Source organism: Takifugu flavidus, chromosome 18 (assembly GCF_003711565.1).
Source record: "Takifugu flavidus isolate HTHZ2018 chromosome 18, ASM371156v2, whole genome shotgun sequence".
NCBI classification, from domain to species: domain Eukaryota; kingdom Metazoa; phylum Chordata; class Actinopteri; order Tetraodontiformes; family Tetraodontidae; genus Takifugu; species Takifugu flavidus.
The window spans coordinates 198,123-219,290 of NC_079537.1; the positions used below are offsets into that span (position 1 = coordinate 198,123).

Sequence of the window (21,168 nt, forward strand, 5' to 3'; positions counted from 1 at the left end):
ATTATAATAGACACCATATAAATAAAGATGGCTTCATTTAATCTAATTCAAGTGTACAGAGAAATATTGGAAATAAGTTGTAAAGAGTAAATATACAAGAGGAGAAAATGTTGGATATTGTTAAATTCAGACCAAAAACAATTGTTTGCAAAAATGAATGCATTTAAGAACATTTTGTATTCAGCATAAATGGCATGTATTAAATGTGTCATTTGAAATGTCCAGTGCTTGTTGTTATCAACATGATTCTAATGCTTCTCGATGCACAGTGTGTGCACGGCGCTAATATGGCTTCCTTCCTCCCGCAATGGTTGGTTACGGCGCCAAAGCTCCTCCCAACACTAGCTCGCTGTTGTTCGACGACGGTGGAAGATGTGCTGAGGACATTGGATGCGCCTCAGAGGTACACATATTTACTGCTCACGCCATTGCGCTCTTTTCTATGTTATTAATAGCATAGATATTTGACTATTGTGTGGGAAAGCAGGCGTAGATGCCCAAGGGTCGCAGTGTTTGTGCGCCTTGGCCTAGCTGTAAAAGAAAGCCTCGACCTTTCCTGAGTTCTGCTCTGCTGAAGCGCACAATCGCCTTTGCTTACGACGATGATAGTCTGTGTAGGTAATCACTTAATCAGGTCTGTGCAAGGGAAATGTTTCGCGATCTTTTCCTTTTCTGCTGACTAGACTTATTTTAGCGTCCCATTTAGTCATTCCTATAGAGTTGCTCCACCGCTGCTGTTTCGTTTGAGTTAAGTGTGAATTATTGCTGAATTATTTAATCAGTTATGGGACATTTGTGTCATGTTCTTTCTTGTCATCTCAGCTTTAGGTCAACACTGCAAGGGGCAGTTTTCTTGCTTTCGAGGAGCTCAAGTGCACAGGAGGAATGGGTAAACGTGACTGCATGAATATTTTCTATGACAATAGTTTTTGACAATAGCAGATACTCGTATACAAATGACCGGTGACTTCTGGGAGCATTTTCTGAAAGAACTACAAACCTCTGTATTTTAATATAAAGTTATTAAGTTCACATTAAGAAAACCATGCACAGTGTAGTCATTGAACCCCGATTTAGTTTTTTTTATTTCTTTATTTTATCATTCCTAGGAGTAGCCATTCAACATCACTAATTATGAGACTACAAACATGCTCCTGCTTTAACAGGTTTTACCAGACTATTGAGTCAGGATTAATGGTAGTCTTGGAACTTATTGTGAAAAGGGATTCATACGGTATATAAATATACATCCCTCGTTCACAGTGGTCTTTTAGATTAGTAGACCCCTCCGGCCACACCGCTCCCTCTCTTTGAAGAGTTTAAGTACCTTGGATTCTTGTTGAGGAGTGAGGCAAGGATGCCTCAAGGAGCCACTGCTCCTCCACATCAAGAGGAGCCAGCTGAGGTGGCTATGGTATCTATAACGGATGATCCCTATATGCCTTGCTCGGGAGATTTTCCAGGCATGTCCCACCCAGAGGAGACCCTAAGGAAGAGCCAGGACATAGTGACTATGCCACTCAGCTGACCTGGGAATGCCTTGGAATCCTCCTGGAAGTATTGGAGGAAGTGTTCGTGGAGATTGAAGTCTCTTTGTCCCTGCTCAGACTTGCTGCCCCTACAACATGATACTAGATAAGCGGAAATGGACGGATAATTAACAATTATTTTAATTAGTAAATTCTTGTGTTTTAAATGGAATTACACACTTAGCTTATTTAATATAACCAATAACATTCTGTATTTTGTATGTAGAGCTGGGGATGGAAGGAGACAGAAGCCTTGTTGCTGGTCGTAGCCAGAGAGAAAAAAGGCGGTCATACAAGGACTTATTAAGGGAGGAAGAGGAGATTGCTGCTCAAGTCCGAAAAACATCGAAGAAACGGCTAAAAGTAGGTCCAGAGCAACTTTGTAATTCAATATTATGGTCAATATGAAGACAGTTATAGTAACTGAACTTGAAATCTTAACCATACTTAACTAGACAGAAATCATCAGAATAAAATTAACAAGCATACCTGAATTCTTTTTTGTCGATTTTAAGAACTTTAATCCAAACAGGCTCATTGCAATCAAGATCGTTGGTTTATGTCTGTTGATTTTTCGTGAAACAAGATCCATGGAAACGGGTAGTCAGATCTGAAGTGGTAGTGGAAGGGCACCAAATTAGGGGTTAGGCGTCCTGTTGTGTAAGAGTCCTGTTGTAGCCTACCCCCTCACATAGAGTGCAGAAGTGTGAACTTCTGTGCTTGCAGCTTAATTCGCTCCATTTTGAGGGTGGACACCAGGCATGCTGAGAGAGAAGGTGAGCATGGAGACAGTGGTGAGTAATGAAGGAATTTCTTAGGGAAGGAAAGGTTCTTCTGCCCGGAAAAACTTCTCTGCGCTTATCATAGTGGGTTTATTCAAATCACAGGCTTTTATGCCTGTGTATGTGTAATGATAATATTTTCCCAAAGTACATTTTTAAAATAAGTGTACAGTGGAAATTGTAAAGTGATGCATGTCTTTTCAACAACAGGATTCGGAACTGTTCTTGCTTGGTGGAGACTTGCATAAAAAGAAAAAAAAACATGGCGATGACTACTATTACAGAGGTGACTTTTACACACACACACACACACACACACACACACACACATATATATATATATTAATGCAGTTTCAGTAACTGTTGCTCTTTTCTTTCACTCGGTGTCAGACCATGATGGTTCAGGTCCCCCTTCCCACAAGAAAAAGCACAAATCCGTTGAGCATTCCCCTACTATCTCATCCCCATCATCCTTGAACCCAAGAGACACGGCAATGGGTCTTCTACAGGCCATCACGTCCCCACTGGCCACAGGCTCCGACCCCAGCCCTCTTCACAAGAAACCCTCTTACCCCTCTTTTTCCTCACACTCTTCAAAGGACCAGAAACGTGACAGCGGTGTTGGAAGCAAAGGCAGCCATTCCCTTTCCCACTCCCGCCCTTTGGCTTCATCGTCAAATTCTTTTTTCAAGAAACATTCTTCCTCCACCAAGTCATCTTTGTACCATGGTGGGATGCCAAAAGAGGAGTCACTGACATTACGTGAGGCTGATGGGTTAAAGATGAAACTCATAATGTCACCGGAGAAAGAAGAAATGGAGGGATTCTCATTAACTTCTCACTCACCCAAAGGTGTCCTAAAGAAGGAGAAGGACCTAGACCGACTGCAGATTTCCAAATCACCCAAGAAGAAATTCCTGCAGAGTCGAGATCCGCTACCTATAGTGGGGAAAGAAGTAGAAGTGGAAGGTAAAGGCATTATTTTTATGATGTAAAATAATATAAGGCTTGTGTAGAGGCAGATGTGCTTTTTTCAATAAAAGGGCACATTTGTCCACTTTATTTACTTAGTGATTGGATTAAAATCATCATGAATAGAATGCCAGCAGACAAAAATACTCAGAATGCAAAATACACTAAGAATGTCACTGATATTAAAAAATAGAAGGAAGCACACCATATTCTACTATTACCCCTTGCGCTGATCTCCATTAATTAATTATTAAGCTTTCTTAATGGAGATCTAATAACCAGTCACAGGGGTGTAAAACTCAATTGTATAACTCAAAGCACACTTCAAAATCACTAAAACACCATTGCAAACTCGGTGCGCATTGCGCTCAGTTTATCATCAAAATGCAAAGTGGAGCGGAAGGTTTAAAATGTTGGGATGAGCTGTTATCGCTCAACTCATATTTCACCTTTTCATCCTGCAAAACTGTGGAGTCTTTTCCTTTACTCGACATGAACTGACAGATTTCCTTGCTGAGCTTAAAAGCTATGGAAAATTTCCCCTGACTTGGCAAACACAGTTCCTAAAAGGTTGAAACTGCCAGTGATTTAAACCTTTACCTGGAAAAACTTTATGGTTTGTGTGACATTGCTCATTACATGCTCCATTTTTAGGACTTAACTGCACAGCATTTCCTGGTGTATGATGCAGTGATATGTTGTTCACTCACCTGTGCAGTTCTCTTGCGCCTTTACCCGCATCCTTCCCACTAGTCCACTTTTCTCACCGCATATCGCCGGTGCTCCGTCTGTTGTAAGTCCAATAAGTTTTTCCAAGGGCAGTTTCATGTGGGTAACACTTTGACATATGTTTTCATATATTTTCTTCTTGTTTTCCCATGCATTGATTTTAAAGGCCAATATTTCCTCCATAATGTGCAAATTAGAGTCCCCTACATGGAAGATAAAGATAGCCAAGTGTGCAGTGTCAGTCATACCAGGGAAGAGGAAGAGAGTATGTGATAAAGTCTTTGCATTTTTCACTCAGCTGTTTTCTTAAATTAGTGGACATCTCAAAAACTCAGGTTTCTACTCAGGTTTACATTTGCCAACATCTGCTTGTCTGCACACAAGACATTGCAAACGATATATTAATAAATGCTTTGGAGTGTTGTTCATATTCATGTCTGTGTTCCTTAACTTAAAGGTCATTATGGAGGTGGCATTGCTGATGTGAGTTCTTCATCTGGAGGGGAACTGGAAGCTGGTGAACTGGTCATAGATGATTCATACACACACCTGTCGAAAAAGAAGAAGAAGAGCAAGAAAAGCAAGAAAAAAAAGGACAAAGAAAAAGATAGAGAAAAAGAGAAAAGTGGAAAGGACAAGAAGCACAGTAAAGGATTTGGAGGTGACGTTAAATCCTCTGTTGGCTGTTGTGGGGTCAAAAATAAGTGATTTTGCAGTCTGAAAAGACATATAAAGCAGCAAAAGGTTAAGATTTTACCATTTGGATTATATTAATGATGATTACTGATTATTGACTGAGAAGATTCTCTAAAGCTCAAGGTATTATCAAATGATAAGAGGTTAGCCCAAAGAAAAAGAGAATGGTCTGCCTTCCAGGCCAGCTAACAAAGGGCCGTCAGACTGGAGGCTCAACCTGTACCCTTCGTACTAACAACCTCTCGTCTAGGCCCTAACAAATGGAAAAGAAACTGACAACATCTGAAAGACAGGACCAATCCCATCAGGAGTGCTGACATTGATTCAACTTATTGTCTCCCATTTTTCAAACCCTTTGATAGATCAAGCAGGAATTTTATTTTTATTTATTTAGTTAAATAAGTGCTTTAAGTGTGGTAAAATTTGCACTTGTTTGCCTGATTCCAGATAACTAATATATGTTGCTTCATCCTTGAACCATAACGCTAGCTTTTTGTTTCAAAGAAAAAGTGGATTCACATGGATTCACAACATTGCAACTAATTGGCTATTTGGAAAATATTTTCAAAGCTTTAACACTCTTATAGAGGTGGAGGTAGTTGAAGAACATTGGGCTGAGAATTGGAAGATTCCTAGTTCAATTCCCAATGTAGACAAACCTTGGCAGGCCTTCTGTCAGTGTTCAGGTCATGTAGGGCCCTGGATGAGCTGGCACAGGGATGTAAACTGCTCTCTGTAATTTTTGGATAGAAACAGGTATTCAAATCAAATCAATCTTTATTTATATAGATTGATTCAGATTCATAAACATCCAGGTTTAGAAAGAAAGACTGAGTGGACTAGGTCACACCACCATATACTGTATTTACATTAATAGAAACTGATTAAAGTATACAAAGTCAGTCATACAATATGTTCATGATTTACATTTTGAACCAGCTTTGTCTCACCTGATGTTAAGACCAATTCCAGATGGATACATATTTATGCTGTTAAATTAAATGCACAAGGCATGGCTGTTCCATTATTTTGAAATATGTGTGAATTACTTTTCAGTTATATTTTAGTTTTTTATTGTTTTGTTGTAGTTTGCTCTTTATTTCAAGATGTGATCATAACAGATGTGGTCAACATTTATTGTTCAGCCATAGATTGACAGTATCCTGCCATTATTTGATCACTGTTGCTTTCTCTGTGTGACTCTGGCCAGATTTGAGGGGCCATGGACACTCCCATCCTGCTGTTATGCATGGCACTGTGGGCCCAATGTTTGCTATGACCACACCTGTTTCTCCACATCACCATCAAATTACTGATGGAATGACAGAGAAGAAGAAGAAAAAAGAGGACAAAGACCGTGAAAAGCGCGAGAAAGAAAAAGACAAGGTGAGTAGCATTTCTAACTCACTCAAGTTGCTAGTGATGGTCCTCTGCATTGGATGTTACATTAAAGACTGTCATGTCATTGTTGATTTGTATAGGTGATTCCCATTTTTACGACAAAAAATAAGTCTTTCTTTGTTTAATGTTCTCTTTCCTTTGATCATTTCCTTTCCATTCATTTTAGCCCAAGAAGAAGAACACATCAGCATATCAGGTGTTTTGTAAGGAGTACAGAGTTAATATTAATGCAGAACAGCCAGGACTAGGTGGGTACTATGACTCGTGAAAATACTAATTAACAAAGAATATGACTTAAATTACATGTACTCTGGTTCAATGTTATATTGCAATGTATTTAGTTTAAAATCATTTGATCCAAGTAATTTTAGTTGTTTTCAAATATTAGTGTTGTACTAGTGTTGTAAAGATAAATTATTTAAAGAATGATTAAAGTAAAAACATTAAAAACATTCCCTGTGGTACACATGATGTATCTCAGACTAATTAAGAACTTAAACCTTGCAAAATAATTTCTTGAGTTTTAATGTCATTTTTAAAATCATAAAATCTACTTTTAGATTTGAATAGCAGTAACTTTAATTAACCAAATTATACTGTTGTACCTTCTGTTTGATTTCTAGTATTTGGTGAACTAAGCAAGAAATTAGCAGAAGTGTGGAAGGCAATGCCAGAGAAAGATAAATTGGTAAGTTTTTGTAAATAATTAGATAAAAGTGGTGTATTTTTATCAAGATGAAACTATTTTGTGTTTGTACAGGTCTGGAGACAGAAGGCTCAATATTTACAGCACAAACAGAATAAAGCTGAGGCAACCACAGTCAAGCACAAGATCGTGACTGACAACAAAAACAAAGGTATCTATAAACCCATCTGGAATAATTATCACTCTTCCTGTGGTTGCTGTTAGTTGTGTTTTTTCCATTACAGCTGCAGCTACAGGAACAGGTATTGTGCCTGTAAACAAGACATCCAGCACCGTGTCCTTGTCCCCTGCACGAGCCCCAGAAGTCGATCCAATTGATGCAGCAGCTCACTTGCAACTCTTGGGAGAGTCTCTGTCTCTGATTGGGCACAGACTACAGGAGACGGAGGTACAGTTCTGCATATATGGGGTATTTTAATTAGATTAATCACAGGGATGCTGTGGATTGCCTTTGATTAATCATGAAGAAATATCAATTTTAGTCTTTATTACGGTAATCAAGGTTTAATTTTGCGTGAGTACACAGACAACATGCTAGTAAGTGCTAGCAGAATGCCGACTTACCATTAATGTATTTTAAAATGGAATTGCTTCAATGAAATGATAACTCTGTCCTGCAGAGGTGTGTACAATACTTTATGTCATAGTAACGGTTTAGTCTTGCATTTTTTTGTAGATGGAGAGGGCCAACATGCTGGTTAGCCTCTTCCATCTGTAACAGTTGCTTCTGCTGCCTATTATTACTGGATCAACTTCCTAATAGACATGCGCGACTGTAACTCAACTTGGAAAAACTGCCTGAAATGCGTTAATACAGATTCATTTTCCACTGCTGATGGGTTTATTTTGTTAAAAAAAAATTATAGGATTAATCTGCCTTACATACATTTCCAATAGCTTTTAATTTCAACACAACGAATAAAGAATGAAAACATTTTATCAGAATTAAAGCACAACTACCCTGTAATTAATCTGATCTAATATCGCTTTCATTTCACAGCTTTAGTAAAGTATTTATAATCCTGAGCATTATGAGAGCACATTAGAATTGAACATTTTTGCTTTCTTGTTAGGGAATGGTGGCAGTTTCTGGAAGTCTGTCAGTTCTTCTGGATTCCATCTTGTGTGCTCTAGGGCCACTGACTTGTCTCACTGCACAGATCCCACAGCTCAATGGATGCCCTCGCAATGTTCTGGTGCGGTAATAGTTTTAACATACGTGACTTTTTATCATATGTGACTTGTATTTGTTTAGCAAGTCATTTGCCTGATAGGGCAAATGACTTAGGGAACATTAGGGAACATTATTCGGCAGCATGGGATACATTTTCATTGTTATGCTGATGACACTCAGATCTATTTATCCATGAAACCCGAGGAGACAGAGAAGTTAGTGAAGCTCCAGACCTGTCTTAAAGACATAAAGTCCTGGATGTCTTCAAATTTCCTCCTCCTTAACCCAGGAAAAACTGAGGTCATGGTGTTTGGTCCTGAACCTCTCAGGGATAGATTAGATCACATGATCACTCTAGATGGTATCTCATTAACATCTAGTCTCTCTGTGAGGAATCTAGGAGTAACTTTTGATCAAAATCTCTCCTTCAACTCACACATTAAAATAGTCTCTAGAAGTGCCTTTTTTCACTTGAGGAACATCACAAAGATCAGGAAGCTGCTGACGCGGCATGATGCTGAAAAGCTAGTCCATGCATTTGTTACTTCCAGGCTGGACTACTGTAACTCTTTATTATCAGGGTGTCCAAACAACTCTTTAAGAAGCCTCCAGTTGATCCAAAATGCTGCAGCCAGAGTTCTGACAGGTATTGACAAAAGAGATCATATTACTCCTGTACTGGCGTCGCTTCATTGGCTGCCCGTTAAATTTAGAATAATTTTTAAAACCCTTCTTTTGACCTACAAGGTCCTCAGAGGCCTAGCTCCATCCTACCTGGAGGAGCTAGTGATACCTTACCAGCCCAATAGACCGCTCCGCTCTCAGAATGCTGGTCTACTTGTGGTTCCCAGAGTTTCCAGGAGTAGAATGGGGGGCCGAGCATTTAGCTACCAGGCCCCCCTGCTATGGAACCAGCTCCCTGTCCAGGTACGGGAGGCTGACTCCATCGCTACTTTTAAGATCAGACTCAAAACCTACCTCTTTGAAAAAGCTTATTGTTACTAATTCAGTAGTTCCAGTTACTATCATAGACAGACAAATTATCATACTTAGGGGGTCGTCTAATCGTTAGGTCACATCTTAGTTATGCTGTTATAGGCCAAGGCTGCCGGGGTCCGGAAACATGATCACCTGACAGGCCTCTGTCACTCCACTGGGTCATGGTTTCCTCTCCTCTCCTCTCCTTTCCTCTCCTTTCCTCTCCTCATCAAGCAGACTAGTTATGCTGATTCTTGTGTAGTTTTTCTGCTTCTCTCCCCCCCCCCTATTTATTTACAGGTATCGCCGCCCTCGGAGCTGTATAATGACCTCCGGCCCCACTGAAGTGATTGTGCATCATATTTTTTGTGTGTGTTTCTGTGCTCTGTGCCTCTCCCTCTCCTCTCCTCTCCTCTCCTCTCCTCTCTCCTCTCCTCTCCTCTCCTCTCCTCTCCTCTCCTCTCCTCTCCTCTCCTCTCCCCTCCCCTCCTTCTCCTTTCCTCTCCTCTCCTCTTCTTTCCTCTCCTCTTTCCCCTCCTCCTCCTTCTCCTCTCCTCTACCTCCCCTTCACTCTACTTCTCCTCTCCTCTACCCCTCTCCTACCTATCCTATCCTCTACCTGTCCTCCCCCTTCTCCTCTCTCTTTACCCAGCCGGCCATCAGCAGGAGGGTCCCCCTACATGAGCCTGGTCCTGCTCAAGGTTTCTTCCTGTTAAAGGGGAGTTTTTCCTTGCCACTGTTGCTTGTCTGGGGTCAGGCCCTGGGATTCTGGAAAGCGCCTTGAAACAATATTGATTGTATAAGACGCTATATAAATAAAGATTGATTGATTGATAGGTGGTTTATTTCTTAAGGTGAAGGAGCTGTTTTGTAACTGAACATTATCTGTTTTTTAGTCAACCACATTGGACAACATTGCTTACATCATGCCTGGACTCTGAAAAATCATGGAAGCTGAAGTCAAAGCCTTACTTCAACTACGGCTCGTAAATGTCACTGCTTGGGACCTCAAAAGATGGATTTTTTCTTTTATCAGGATCCTTTAGAGGTTATTTTTAGAACTTGTGCTGGTTTTTAAATTTTAAATTGTTTATTTCAAAAAGAATTTTTTCTTTACTTTTTTATGATGAGTCAGCTTAGATTTTACAGTTACTATACTGTATTGTGTGGTATGAATGAGTACTTTACTGTATGTATGTATGTATGCATTTGAAGTTTTCATTTTGTATACGGCAAAATGTTTTTAACAGAAGTGTACATTTAAGTCTGATGAAATTTTGGTCATAATCAACATATGTTTGGCCCATTATGTGTTTTATCTTTGACTCTGTATATATTGCAGTTCTTCCTTGCTGTTTTATGTATTTGAAATTGTACTGCCCAGTTCAAAAAGAAGAAACTTGCCATGTATTTTTTTTTTTTAATTTTCATTTTTACTTATTGTGAAAAACAAAACATTAAAAGTTAGTCACATTTGTAATACGACTCATGAAAAGAAGGAAAAGGAAGTATCCCTACACTCCTACTCATAAGGCATCATGAGGCATTTTCCAGACACTGATATTATATACAAAAAGAGCAGTTCTAACTGCTTTGAATTCTGTTGTTTTACCATTCTTTTAAAAAAAATAAAAAATCTTGTTCTAGGAGGGCTTTAAGTACATTATTTCAAACAAAAATTGAAGCCAAACTTTGAGTAATTCATTTACAGTCAACCACATACCAACTACAGTTTTGAATGTAGGCATAAAAGATTTTAATGAAATACATGTATTCATGGAAAACAAAATAATGCAAAGGTGTTCATTTCAAATGTCAAAGACTATAACTGTTTAAAACCAATTTCATCTATTGATCCATTTTCTGGTAACCTTCCTAGCACAAACACAGTATAAGAATGCTGCTGACTGGTCACAAGTGTAAAAGATTTTTTTAAAAATTAAAAAAAAAAGAAGCTTTATTTACCAAAGCAAGCCAGAAACAGGTTCTATCTGCAGACTCGGCAAACCCAACCAGACTGGTGAGGTGCTTTCCTGGGGACCAAGCAAAGGGCTTCCCCGCCCTCCAACACACGAGGGCGCTGTTCCCGCCACTGTAGTCTGCCACAGAGGGGCGACGTGAGCCTCAGAGGACGAGGAAGTGCGTCGGAGCTCACCACAAACAAATCTATGGAAATGGCAGCGCTGGGGTCTCCCTCTGGTAACTTCACTACTGCTGTCTCTCTTACTTAAGCTTCATACTTATAAACGTGTTCAAAGTTAATGAAAGGGGCCTTAACATCTAAATAATTGTCTCCATATTTGTGTGAAGTGAGATGAGACAGGGCGGTGTCTTTTTGACTAAATGCGCGGTATTACAGAAGTTAATGTTTAAACTATTATTAGAAGGTGATGAAAAACGTATTAATGAAGGAGTCATCATTTACACAACGGGAAGTACATATTCACGCTTACATTCACGTGACATTTATGTACGTGTGGTGTTTTCTGACAGAACTGAGACTGGTGTTACTGGGCCAGGCATCAGCAGCCTGCACCATGTTGGGCCTTCAAGAGAAGCAGGATGGCAAATCTACCCCGGCCAAATACACAAAGGAGGTTGCAGGAAAAAAGGCAATAGACTCTCTCTCTCTCGCTCTCTCTCTCTCAGTGTCTCTTTCTCTCTTAGACACTTAAGCATGATGAATTCAAAGATGATGAGAAAAAAAAATAGTTTTAAAGTATGAGATTTAATTTTCTTGGATATGTTGTGCAAAAAATTCAAATGTATATAATGGATATTCCACTATTGTGGACTGCTTGTCTGGACAGTAAAACCAAAAATACATCAAAATCAAATAAGTCACATACAGAAAGTGACATTTTTCAAAGTAATAGCTGTCATAGGGTTCTCATGTTCATATCATATAAAGCCCTTTGACCTCTATATTTGTCCACAAAGAACATCAAATGAACATTATTTTGTATTTTTTTGTACAATGTTTTTAGTGCTATCTAACACCATTTTTTAACATCAGTTTAATGTGAGTTTTGAGCATTATGTTTCCAAAAAGCCATTGATATTAATTTTATGGTTCTTCCATTTAATGGCAGGTGATAGTTGTCTCTAGTCTGGCTTGGTTCAACGCAGACTCTGGCCCAAATGAGAAAAAAAGAGAGATATTGTCCTTCTTCAACTTATCTACCCCTGGACCTCATGCTTTTCTGGTTTGTGTGTCCCTGAAACAACCATGCAATGGAGAGGCTCAGGCTTTGGATGTTCTGGACCAGTTGTTTGGACCCAATGCAGTCAGCCAGTGCTCTTTTATAATTTTCACCCAGACTGTGGAACTAGATGAAGATGAGTCCCTGGAGGAGTACCTTGGCACATGGCGTAAAGACGTGCAGGAGCTGGTGAGAAGATGTGGAAACCGTTACCATATCCTGGATCCCCACAGTGAACTAGCAGACGATGCTTTTTGTGAGCTGGTTGAGAAGGTGGAAAAAGTAGTGAAGGAAAGTGGGGGGCAACATTTCAGCTGTCCTCTGTACCAGCAGTTAGAGAAGAGAGTGAGAGAAAGACAGGTAGAAATAATCAAGGATAAGAAACTGGTGATATCACCAGAGGATGAGTTACTAGAAGAAGAACTGGAAGCAGTCAGAGAAGAGGCAGAGCAGACCATAGATTTTGAGAGCCTAGATATGCATTGTATATTCCTCCCTGAAAATATTTCACCTCTTCCCTCTACGACCTCCTTCTTTTGGAGCTCCTGGGAGAAACTGATGGGCTGGATGCGTTGGCTACCTACTCTCATAAGAAAAGAGGCCCTGGCTGGAGCGTTAGTGGGTCTCTTCGTTGGGGGACCTTTGGGTGGAATGATGGGGGCCACCCTGGGGTCAGTGGCAACTGAGGTGAAGAGGAGAAGAACCCAGAAAAATAAATAAGTTAATAACAGAATTGATCAACAATCCCTTTTTTCAACAGCTAAACAGTTGTTTATCTCAAATAAGATTAATTTATCATTTTTCATATTTACATTAACTTGAATGTTTTAAATCATCAAGAAAAATGTATTATACAAAGATAATCCAAGTATACAACAAAATGCAGTTTTAAAAATGATGATTTAATTTTATTTATGAAAAATAAGCCAAAACTACCTGGGACTACTTTGCAGAACAGTGGATGGACTGATAGATTACAAAAGAATTCATTAAAAAATTACACCCGTATAACACAGCATACCTGCCAAATGCCTAATTAAATTTGTATCAACTTATGTTCTTACTAGCTATGATATTATTGGACATTTTATTATATATTTGCTACACATCCCTTATTGGAGAGCTGCTGTTATCTATCCATCTATCTATCAGCTGTTTTTCTGGTTCTGTCCTTGTTTTCTTCAGGTGAAGATTAGTGTATATATTTATATTACGCTGTCAGTCAGGGCACTGTTGTACAGTCCAGAGGTGGTGCTAGCTCAGTGTGAAGCCTACTGAGCTGGGAGTTGGAGGGTTTCAAAGGCATCTTATCCACACTCGCACCTCTCCCTAAATGATCATGATTTATTTATGGTAATGTAGGACTGCATGTATCTTGTGCATAGCAAAGTGTGAAAACATTATTTTTCTCCTCTGTGGGATTAATAAAGTGTGCTTTCTACTTCTTTTTCTTTTTGTCCTTATGCCAAGTGAGATCCCTCTGACTTTGGATATGTCTGTGTGGTGACTGTTGAAGCACTGACTCCATTTGTAGTCCACTCATTATTTTTCATACTATTCTTCAATAGTTATTGTTTCACCATCCTCTCAAGGTTGTGGTTATTCCTGTTACAATGTGTTTGGCCACAACATTCTGAGAACAGATAGTTTCTTCAGAAATGTCCGAGAGTACGCAGTCTTCGCCATAGCCCATTAAACCAGGCAGCCATGACCCAATGGGGTGACAGAGGCCATGGTTTTCTGACAAACACTGAGTAAGTCTACACAAAGATCCTTCATTTCAGTCCTAAAACCCTTGATTTATCCATTTGAAAAAATTGCAGGATGTCAGATAATTATTTAAGTCAAGTATTTGTTGTCTTGAAGGGTGGAGCCTACCTCTAAAAAGCCAGAGGTTACTGCCAGCAAGAAAAATGGACAGACTTTACAGTCGCAGTGTGAAAACCCCCAGAAGAACCAAGAGAGCCAGTTGAAAACTGGGCAGAAAAGAAATCATGACTCTAAATACGATGACCCAACTTGTCACGACTCCAAGCGGCCTAGAATTCAGTCAAGGGTGACACCAAGGAAGGATACACGGATAAATGATGTGAATTCCACTGTTCAGAGGAAGCTGCCTGATGGGAAGGATGGTGGGCCTCATTGCTCCACCTTGATGGCCGTGAGGTGGGCAATACACAGGCAGTAAAAAAGTAACAGACTCCCTGAACACATACGTATGTTTGGGGTACAGTCCCATCTGGTCTTTCAATCACATATTCACCCTGAATTACAAAGAAGGAAGCGGATTTTATGTTAAACATTAGTTTCTGTTTTTTCAAGACCATTAAATGTTGACAGAAAATCAAACAACAAATTGGTGCATTCAAATTAATATAATTCTTATTTGGGAACCTATTCCCTTGTTTTGTGGTGCCTGAGGAAAAGTTGACCGATTTTTACTTTGTCCCATTTACTCTGCCTATTGTTGCGCACAAACCTGGAGTAACAATATTTAATATGTTTTTTCAAATATTTTATTCTTAGAAGATAAAAACATTAGCAAAATTAACATAATTTAAGAGGTAAAAAATGTTTTAGCCCAACTTTCTGGGCAATAATGATATATAGCTGATGTACAAGTAGTTTGTATACAGTTGCTAAAACAGACAGGAAACAGCTAATAACTGCTAAAGATATGTTTGGATAAAGATACACAGGATATCCCCATACTACTTGTAACCAACTATTTTTAATTAATCCTGCACAAGGAGAGGAGAGGTAGAGGCATAGAGCATAGAAATACATACATTATATTGAATTAAATTGAATTGAATAAGCTGCTGGTTGAGTGGGTCAGCAGGGTTGGAGGTCAGTATACAGCTCTGAAGGCGGCGATACCTGTAAATGGATACAGAAGGGGGGGCAGAAAAACTACACAGGAAATAGCATTACTAGTCTACTTGATCAGGAGGAGGAGAGGAGAGGAGGGAAGAGGAAGCCATGACCCAGGGGGTGACAGAGGCCTGTCAGGTGATCATGTTTCTGGACCCCAGCAGCCTCGGCCTATAACAGCATAGCTAAGATGTGACCTAACGATTAGACGACCCCCTAAGTATGATAATTTGACTGATCCCTGGAGAGGCACACGGTGCTCCTGGGATTAGCACAGGGATCGCTTCCTTAAATTTAGCTACAGCATTATCTGAAAGATCCAACCTGCAATGGGCTGGACATTTTACTGACATTTTTTTTACTGTCCTCACATGTGATGAAAGGGCCTCTATTCTGGCCCAGGTTATGGCACAGAGTGGTTTTCCAAGTTTGGAATCCCAGCACGCATTGATTTGGATCATGCCCGCAACTTCGAAAGTTCGCTGATTCGACAGTTCAGAGGCTTTTACCGGCTCAAAAAGTCTCACATGACCCTGTATTATCCAGCAGGTAATGGCCAGCGTGAGCGATTTAACCGTACATATCATAATTTGCTGCACACTTTTCCCTCTACTTGAAAGAGCAACTGGCACTGTTGTCTCCCTCAGTTGCTGTATGCGTACAACACTACTTCCCACCAATTGACTGGGGAGTCACCTTACTTCCTCATGCTTGGTAGAGAGGTCTACCAAGGCCTCCAGGTGACTATTTGTTGGGGAGAGTATTGTACAGGGGATCTGTAAATGATTGGGTGCAGGAGAACCGAGCCCGGGTGCACCTGGCCGTTGAAGGTGTTCGTGGTAGGTTAAAGGCTGCTGCAGAGTGGTGGAAGAGCAATCATGACCAGACTTTTGGGTGGAGGCCCATGGTTTAGCGTCAAATGGTGCTGGTGCGAGACTTTAGTGGAAGATGTTGTTGTGAGATCCAGGATAAGTGGAACCCAGTGGTGCATAGGGCAGTCAAGACTCCCTTGGGAGAAGACCCTCTGTAAAGAGTTGCACCACTAGATGATCTCACCAGGGTTAAACAGGTGTATAGAACACTTCTTAAGGCTGCTGTTGGGATGGGGTAGCTCTTCTGCTTCTCCTCCACTTTTGCCTGGCCAGCCAGCCTGTGTGGAAACATGCAGTGAAGCAATATGTTTCCCAACAGACGTTCCAATGCTGTGACACCACTCCAATGCTCTCCCCACAGCGCCAGCCAGAACTGGGAGCCCCTCATTGTCAATGACTCGCTGAACAAACAGTTTTAACGCCTTCCATGAGGTCAGAGTCACACTTGGAGATTCAGAAAAGAGGCTCAGAGATGGGATGTAAATGGTGTGATTACAATAAACACAAACTTAACAAACTTAATACAGCTCAGTTTCATTACATTTTACCAAGAAAGAATGCAGAATGCCAGAGCACCTTAAACTGAAAAGCTAGATGTCCCATCAAGGCTTGACAAGATGACGGCGGCCCATTAAATCCAGAATAAATTACAAAATTATTTTACTGACCTACAAGGTCCTTAGAGGCAAATCTCCATCCTGTTTGAAAATGTTAATAGCAATTTATCATGCCAATAGATCACTGCTGGTTTACACGTGGGTCCTAGAATCTTTTAGAGTAGAATGGGTGGCCAAATCTTTAGCAAACAGGCCCCCCTGCTGTTGAACCAGCTTCTTTGAGAAAACTTACAGTCACTAGTCACTAAATCCTCTAGGATTCTACTGAATCTGTAGACCATAAATCTGGTAAATACCAGCATTTTGCCACAGAAAGTTTCAGACACATTCCCTGCAGTGATACCTCGGGATTATCTGCCAATTTTGGTAAAATATTTAATGGGTGGCTGTTCTTAAATATGGTCTTTAGTTTGTTCCATGTCCCTGAAATTTAGAAAATAATTGTTTTCCAAAATAGAAGGCAGATTTATCGTGTGCCTATTGAAAAGGTTCACAAGAGGGGAAGCTCTACAAATCTATAATTCCTGCTCAATCCACGGAGAGTTGGCGTATATTTGTCTGACAAAAACATCATGATGAGATCAATTTTGATTAAGGTAATCTTGCACCTGAGAAAAGTTGGACCTAAATCCACATTTGCTCATCACTTCAACTAAATATGCCCTCTGTTTTCGATTAAATACCTTCTCAGCAACCACAGCAACAATGATACCTGGTGTCCAATTAAAGTTCAGGCCAGGCAGTCAATAAAACCGGTGTTGTGGTAGGAGTGCTGACCCTTAATGAAACCTGTTTGATCTGCATCTGCCGTGAACCTGCTCCAGTCTCAGAGATAGCATTTTACATACTACCTTGTAGTCCACTCCCAGATGACTAATTGGCCTTTGAAATGAACATAACTCTGGATCCTGATTTTTCTTTGTAAATAGCATTATAGTGGCATTCGACATAAATTCTGGGACATCGATACTGTCTAATTATTTTGGAAGATCCTGAGTATCAGGCTATTCATTTTTTTATTCATAGCTTTAAAAATCTCCACTGGGAACCCGTGAAAGAAATTAGAACAATTAAATTAAATCAAATGAAAAAAATAGCTTAATTTATTGAGAAATTGGGGTTCCAGTTAGTGTCATTTGAAATTAGCCTGTTCTAAGCCTGTCCAAGTGAATTTCTGAATTATACAAATTAGCATAGAATATTTTAAGCCATGAGTGATGAATTTCACTTTGGCATTTTTTGCCAAGCATGTGAGAAATAATCTGGTTTACTGGTTTACTATAGTACTTTATGCTTAGCAAATAAGTCATAACTTTCTGACTTCCTTGTAATTAGGTTATTAAGTGCATTTTATATTATTTAAGCTCGCTCATAGTTATTTCAGACATCGCTCTATAGTAAGCCTCTTCTACTCATTTTATTTTAATTTCAGTTTTGGCTTGCTTTGTGCTTCTTTCTGTTATTTTGTCTTCTAGATGAAATGATTGTGCATCTCATATAGGCCTTCTAAGTGGCCCCACAGTATTTTTTGATCAGCACCAACCCTATTGCTTCATTCTAAGAATATCTAAGTTGGATCAATCAGGGATTTGACATAATTATTATTATTTTTATCCATGAGCATTGCTAAATTTAGTCACCATAAATAAGAGTATTCATTGGGCCTTAGTGGTTGAAAAGGCAGTCAAGGAGTGGGACTCAAGTAATGAAATGTGGAGTGTGATGTGGAGTGGACAAATGCTATCTGAACGAGCAATATGGCCAATATCCACCTGATCTACTGGATGGATAAGACAAGTAGGGATAAAGATATAATTGATTCACAATGCTGACAGACTGCCCTTTTCCTCTTTTGTAATTTGATTAGTTTGCACATTTGTGTATGCATTTTTATACATTTTTACCAAGTTTGCCGATGACACCACTGTTGGCCTGATCATGGGAGGTTATGATTCCGTCCACAGAGAGCAAATATAGGAGGTCGCAGAATGGTGCAGCAGAAAAATCCTGGAGCTGAACATAACCAAAATCAAAGCCTTTGCTTTGCGTCGAAAGAGAAAGAGAAAAAGCAGGAAAACCTTGTCAATGTGTAGTACAGATTATTTCCCAATAGATGTCGCTCTTATGCCCTCCCGCCAGTGTGTGACCGCAAGCGAGATTGCAAAAATGCGGTATTGAGTGGTTCAGAAAGGCAATTAAAAAAACAAAACAAAAACTCAACATAGAAAAAGGATAGAATATGTAATTTAGGTTTAACAGGGTAAATGTACACGCAAATGTAGTAGATTTATCAGACCCAACTAAACGGCCACATAAAACTGAATGTTAAATTTTATGTTGTTGTATAATTTTAAGGGAACATTATTCATATATTCTGTCATATACTTAATGCCCAATATGTCAAGAGAAAGCAGAATTTTACATGAAAATGTGAAAAAGCTAAATATTGCACTGACACAATTATTCAGACCCTTCTAATTGTATGCTGCTACAAGCATTGCACACCTAGATTTGGGTTCTCCGTGGTCTCTTATTGATGTCATATGTCATTAACACTTTTTATTATGTATTTTTGTGCTGTGCATTTTCTCTGATCTATCCATCCATCCATCCATCCATCCATCCATCCATCCATCCATCTATCTATCTATCTATCTATCTATCTATCTATATCTATCTATCTATCTATCTATCTATCTATCTATCTATCTATCTATCTATCTTCTATCTATCTATCTATCTATCTCTATCTATCTATCTATCTCATTAACTACATATTAGTTATAATAATTTTAAAACAGTTTATACTGTATTGAGGAAGGAAAGATCCTTTATACAGAAATACACACTGAAGACATTTCTTTTCTCCTTGTTTAGCGGCAAAATTTGTTTGGATCACTTCAGTTTTGTGGTTATTTTAAAAGTTGACATTAGGCTATGTCATTTGTGATTATTATACTATAAATACAATATTTTATTCAACCATTACACAGGTCACTACTGGTTTGGTGTAGGTGTGGAACAGGAAAAGTATATACATTTTAGTCTAAACGTCTAAACGTAAAGAGCAATATCAAAAGAACAACTATTAACTTAATTATCCTGATTTCTTTCGTAAACCCCCTCTCCCCACACACATACAAGCAAACGCACTTCTGCATTGGAACTGATGGATTTCACCAACAACTGACAGTCTGTGCGGGCGTGTGTGTGCGGGGGATGATCTCCGTCGGTAGTCGGCTCCCCACGCCAAGATACAACACAGCGCACCGTCGCGAAGGAAAAGGCAGACGGCGAGTTAAAAAAAAGGGACCGAAAACAAGGGAAAGGCTGGTGGAAACGTCTAAGCTGATTCTGACAGAGATAGATTTAAATGCAATAAGTGAGGGGGTCCGATCGTTCACGCAGGCTGAGGATAAAACCGCAAATTCTCAGAAATTTGCCATTATTGGCAGCAACCGTGCGCTCACCGAGCCACGTTTAGAATCACTGTTAGCGGAATGTAATGCTAGTTGGTAGGCTAACCGGAGCTAGCTAATTAGCTCATAAGGCACACAGCCGTCGGGCAGTGATCATTACTGGAGTAGATACTATTCGCGATTATTTTTTTTCATTTGAAAGAGGAAAATATCTCCTCGATGTGTTTTTGTTTTGGGGGGGCAGTCCAATGTTAATGTCGACCGACGTTCCTTCTATAATCATATCCGTTACTCGGGGAATAATGGACCGGGAAAAAGACATTGACACAACGGCCGAACACTTAGGAGGCGCAAGCGGGGTTCCGACAACTGTACGCGGGATGAAGAGAGGAGATCCCGAGCCCGACACTCAGGCAGCCGCTCCTCTGACGGACTTAGCCGGGGCGGAGTGCAAAAGACCAAGGATAGACGGAACCGTCAGTGTTGACGTCGGACAGGTAAGATTTCCATTCAGCATATGACGTGAAATTTAAACATATGTGTAATCGGACATCGACTTATTGCATATTCGAACCACCTACTGCGTTTTGTTTTCCAATAATTCCATGGTCCTTTAAAGCATCATATTTTCCCCTGATAGGCCCGTTTCTCTTACCGACCGACACATGTCATCTATCATTGCAGTGTGCAATAGGTTACCGCTTACTCAAATCACAACGACAAATTGAAATTAACTGCATCAAGTGAGAAGGGACACACTCTTTTCATGAGAGTCTGAGTGATACAAAGGTAACGTGATCCGACTCCATGGCTGCGAAGACACTGTGAAGAAAGGGTTCTCATACTGTCTCTAAATCAAAATTTGTCCAGAGAAGTGTTTGAGCACCTCTATATAATGCTAAACAAAACCTAATGCCCAGCTGATAAATAGCATTTAGTGATGACAGCCAATGCATGTGTATTAATCCCCTCAACCCCAGTTGTGGCTAGGTGTTGAAAGAGAAAGACAGGGAGATAGGTTTTGGGGGAGGGGGATGACTGCAACCAAACACAAAGAACATGGCATTTTTTTGTGGTGTAGCCAGAAGGAGAGAAGCTTCTCTGGGGAACCTTCCTTATTAGCACCTCCTTATTGACTTGAGTCTTTCCTGCTGCCCAATGGCTGAACATTGTATGTGACCATAAACCTAAGGAGCCTTTCTCCCCAGATCATTCT

The 21,168-nt window shown here is 39.9% G+C and overlaps 3 protein-coding genes across 12 annotated transcripts in view; all 3 read left to right on the forward strand.

The window, feature by feature from the left end:
- Window positions 1–251: 251 nt before the first annotated feature.
- Window positions 252–10,447, forward strand: hmgxb4a (HMG box domain containing 4a). 3 transcript variants are annotated; one of them, XM_057014045.1, is made up of 14 exons: window positions 254–403; window positions 823–889; window positions 1,756–1,892; window positions 2,522–2,597; window positions 2,702–3,073; window positions 3,164–3,280; window positions 4,470–4,673; window positions 5,919–6,094; window positions 6,276–6,357; window positions 6,733–6,797; window positions 6,870–6,966; window positions 7,040–7,203; window positions 7,889–8,011; window positions 9,864–10,447. In XM_057014045.1, exons 2-14 carry the CDS (start codon window positions 886–888, stop codon window positions 9,906–9,908), a joined length of 1,662 nt encoding a protein of 553 aa, XP_056870025.1. In that variant the 5' UTR covers window positions 254–403; window positions 823–885; the 3' UTR covers window positions 9,909–10,447. The 3 variants fall into 3 exon arrangements, 2 of the variants coding, with proteins under 2 accessions (XP_056870024.1, XP_056870025.1); XR_008946994.1 differs by having other exon boundaries at window positions 252–403; window positions 2,702–3,280; window positions 7,889–8,073; window positions 9,789–10,447; XM_057014044.1 differs by having other exon boundaries at window positions 253–403; window positions 2,702–3,280.
- A 587-nt stretch (window positions 10,448–11,034) lies between these two features.
- si:dkeyp-69e1.8 (uncharacterized protein LOC100001340 homolog) lies at window positions 11,035–13,611 on the forward strand. The gene is made up of 3 exons (XM_057014046.1): window positions 11,035–11,166; window positions 11,461–11,579; window positions 12,060–13,611. Exons 1-3 carry the CDS (start codon window positions 11,136–11,138, stop codon window positions 12,888–12,890), a joined length of 981 nt encoding a protein of 326 aa, XP_056870026.1. The 5' UTR covers window positions 11,035–11,135; the 3' UTR covers window positions 12,891–13,611.
- Window positions 13,612–19,734: 6,123 nt separating this feature from the next.
- Window positions 19,735–21,168, forward strand: part of LOC130514479 (RNA binding protein fox-1 homolog 2-like) — a 45,887-nt gene continuing 44,453 nt past the window's right edge. For 5 of the 8 annotated variants that reach the window (XR_008947003.1, XR_008947005.1, XR_008947004.1 and 2 more), the window contains exon 1: window positions 19,736–20,449. Coding sequence is in view for 3 of the 8 variants with exons in the window: in XM_057014086.1 (XP_056870066.1) it covers window positions 20,201–20,449 (249 nt within the window). In the remaining 5 variants the exon portion in view is untranslated. Of the gene's footprint in view, window positions 20,450–21,168 lie in introns of all 8 variants that reach the window. The other 3 variants (XR_008947002.1, XM_057014085.1, XM_057014084.1) reach the window with 2 other exon arrangements.

What these genes read in the sequence shown, in the direction of transcription:
- si:dkeyp-69e1.8 (XM_057014046.1), top strand. Translation starts at nt 11,136, where the DNA reads ATGGAAATGGCAGCGCTGGGGTCTCCCTCTG. An exon ending in AGCGCTGGGGTCTCCCTCTG is followed by an intron (nt 11,167 to 11,460) that starts GTAACTTCACTA and finishes GTTTTCTGACAG; the next exon opens with AACTGAGACTGGTGTTACTG. An exon ending in AGGAGGTTGCAGGAAAAAAG is followed by an intron (nt 11,580 to 12,059) that starts GCAATAGACTCT and finishes ATTTAATGGCAG; the next exon opens with GTGATAGTTGTCTCTAGTCT.
- hmgxb4a (XM_057014044.1), top strand. An exon ending in GCACAGTAAAGGATTTGGAG is followed by an intron (nt 4,674 to 5,918) that starts GTGACGTTAAAT and finishes GACTCTGGCCAG; the next exon opens with ATTTGAGGGGCCATGGACAC. An exon ending in ACAGACTACAGGAGACGGAG is followed by an intron (nt 7,204 to 7,888) that starts GTACAGTTCTGC and finishes CTTTCTTGTTAG; the next exon opens with GGAATGGTGGCAGTTTCTGG.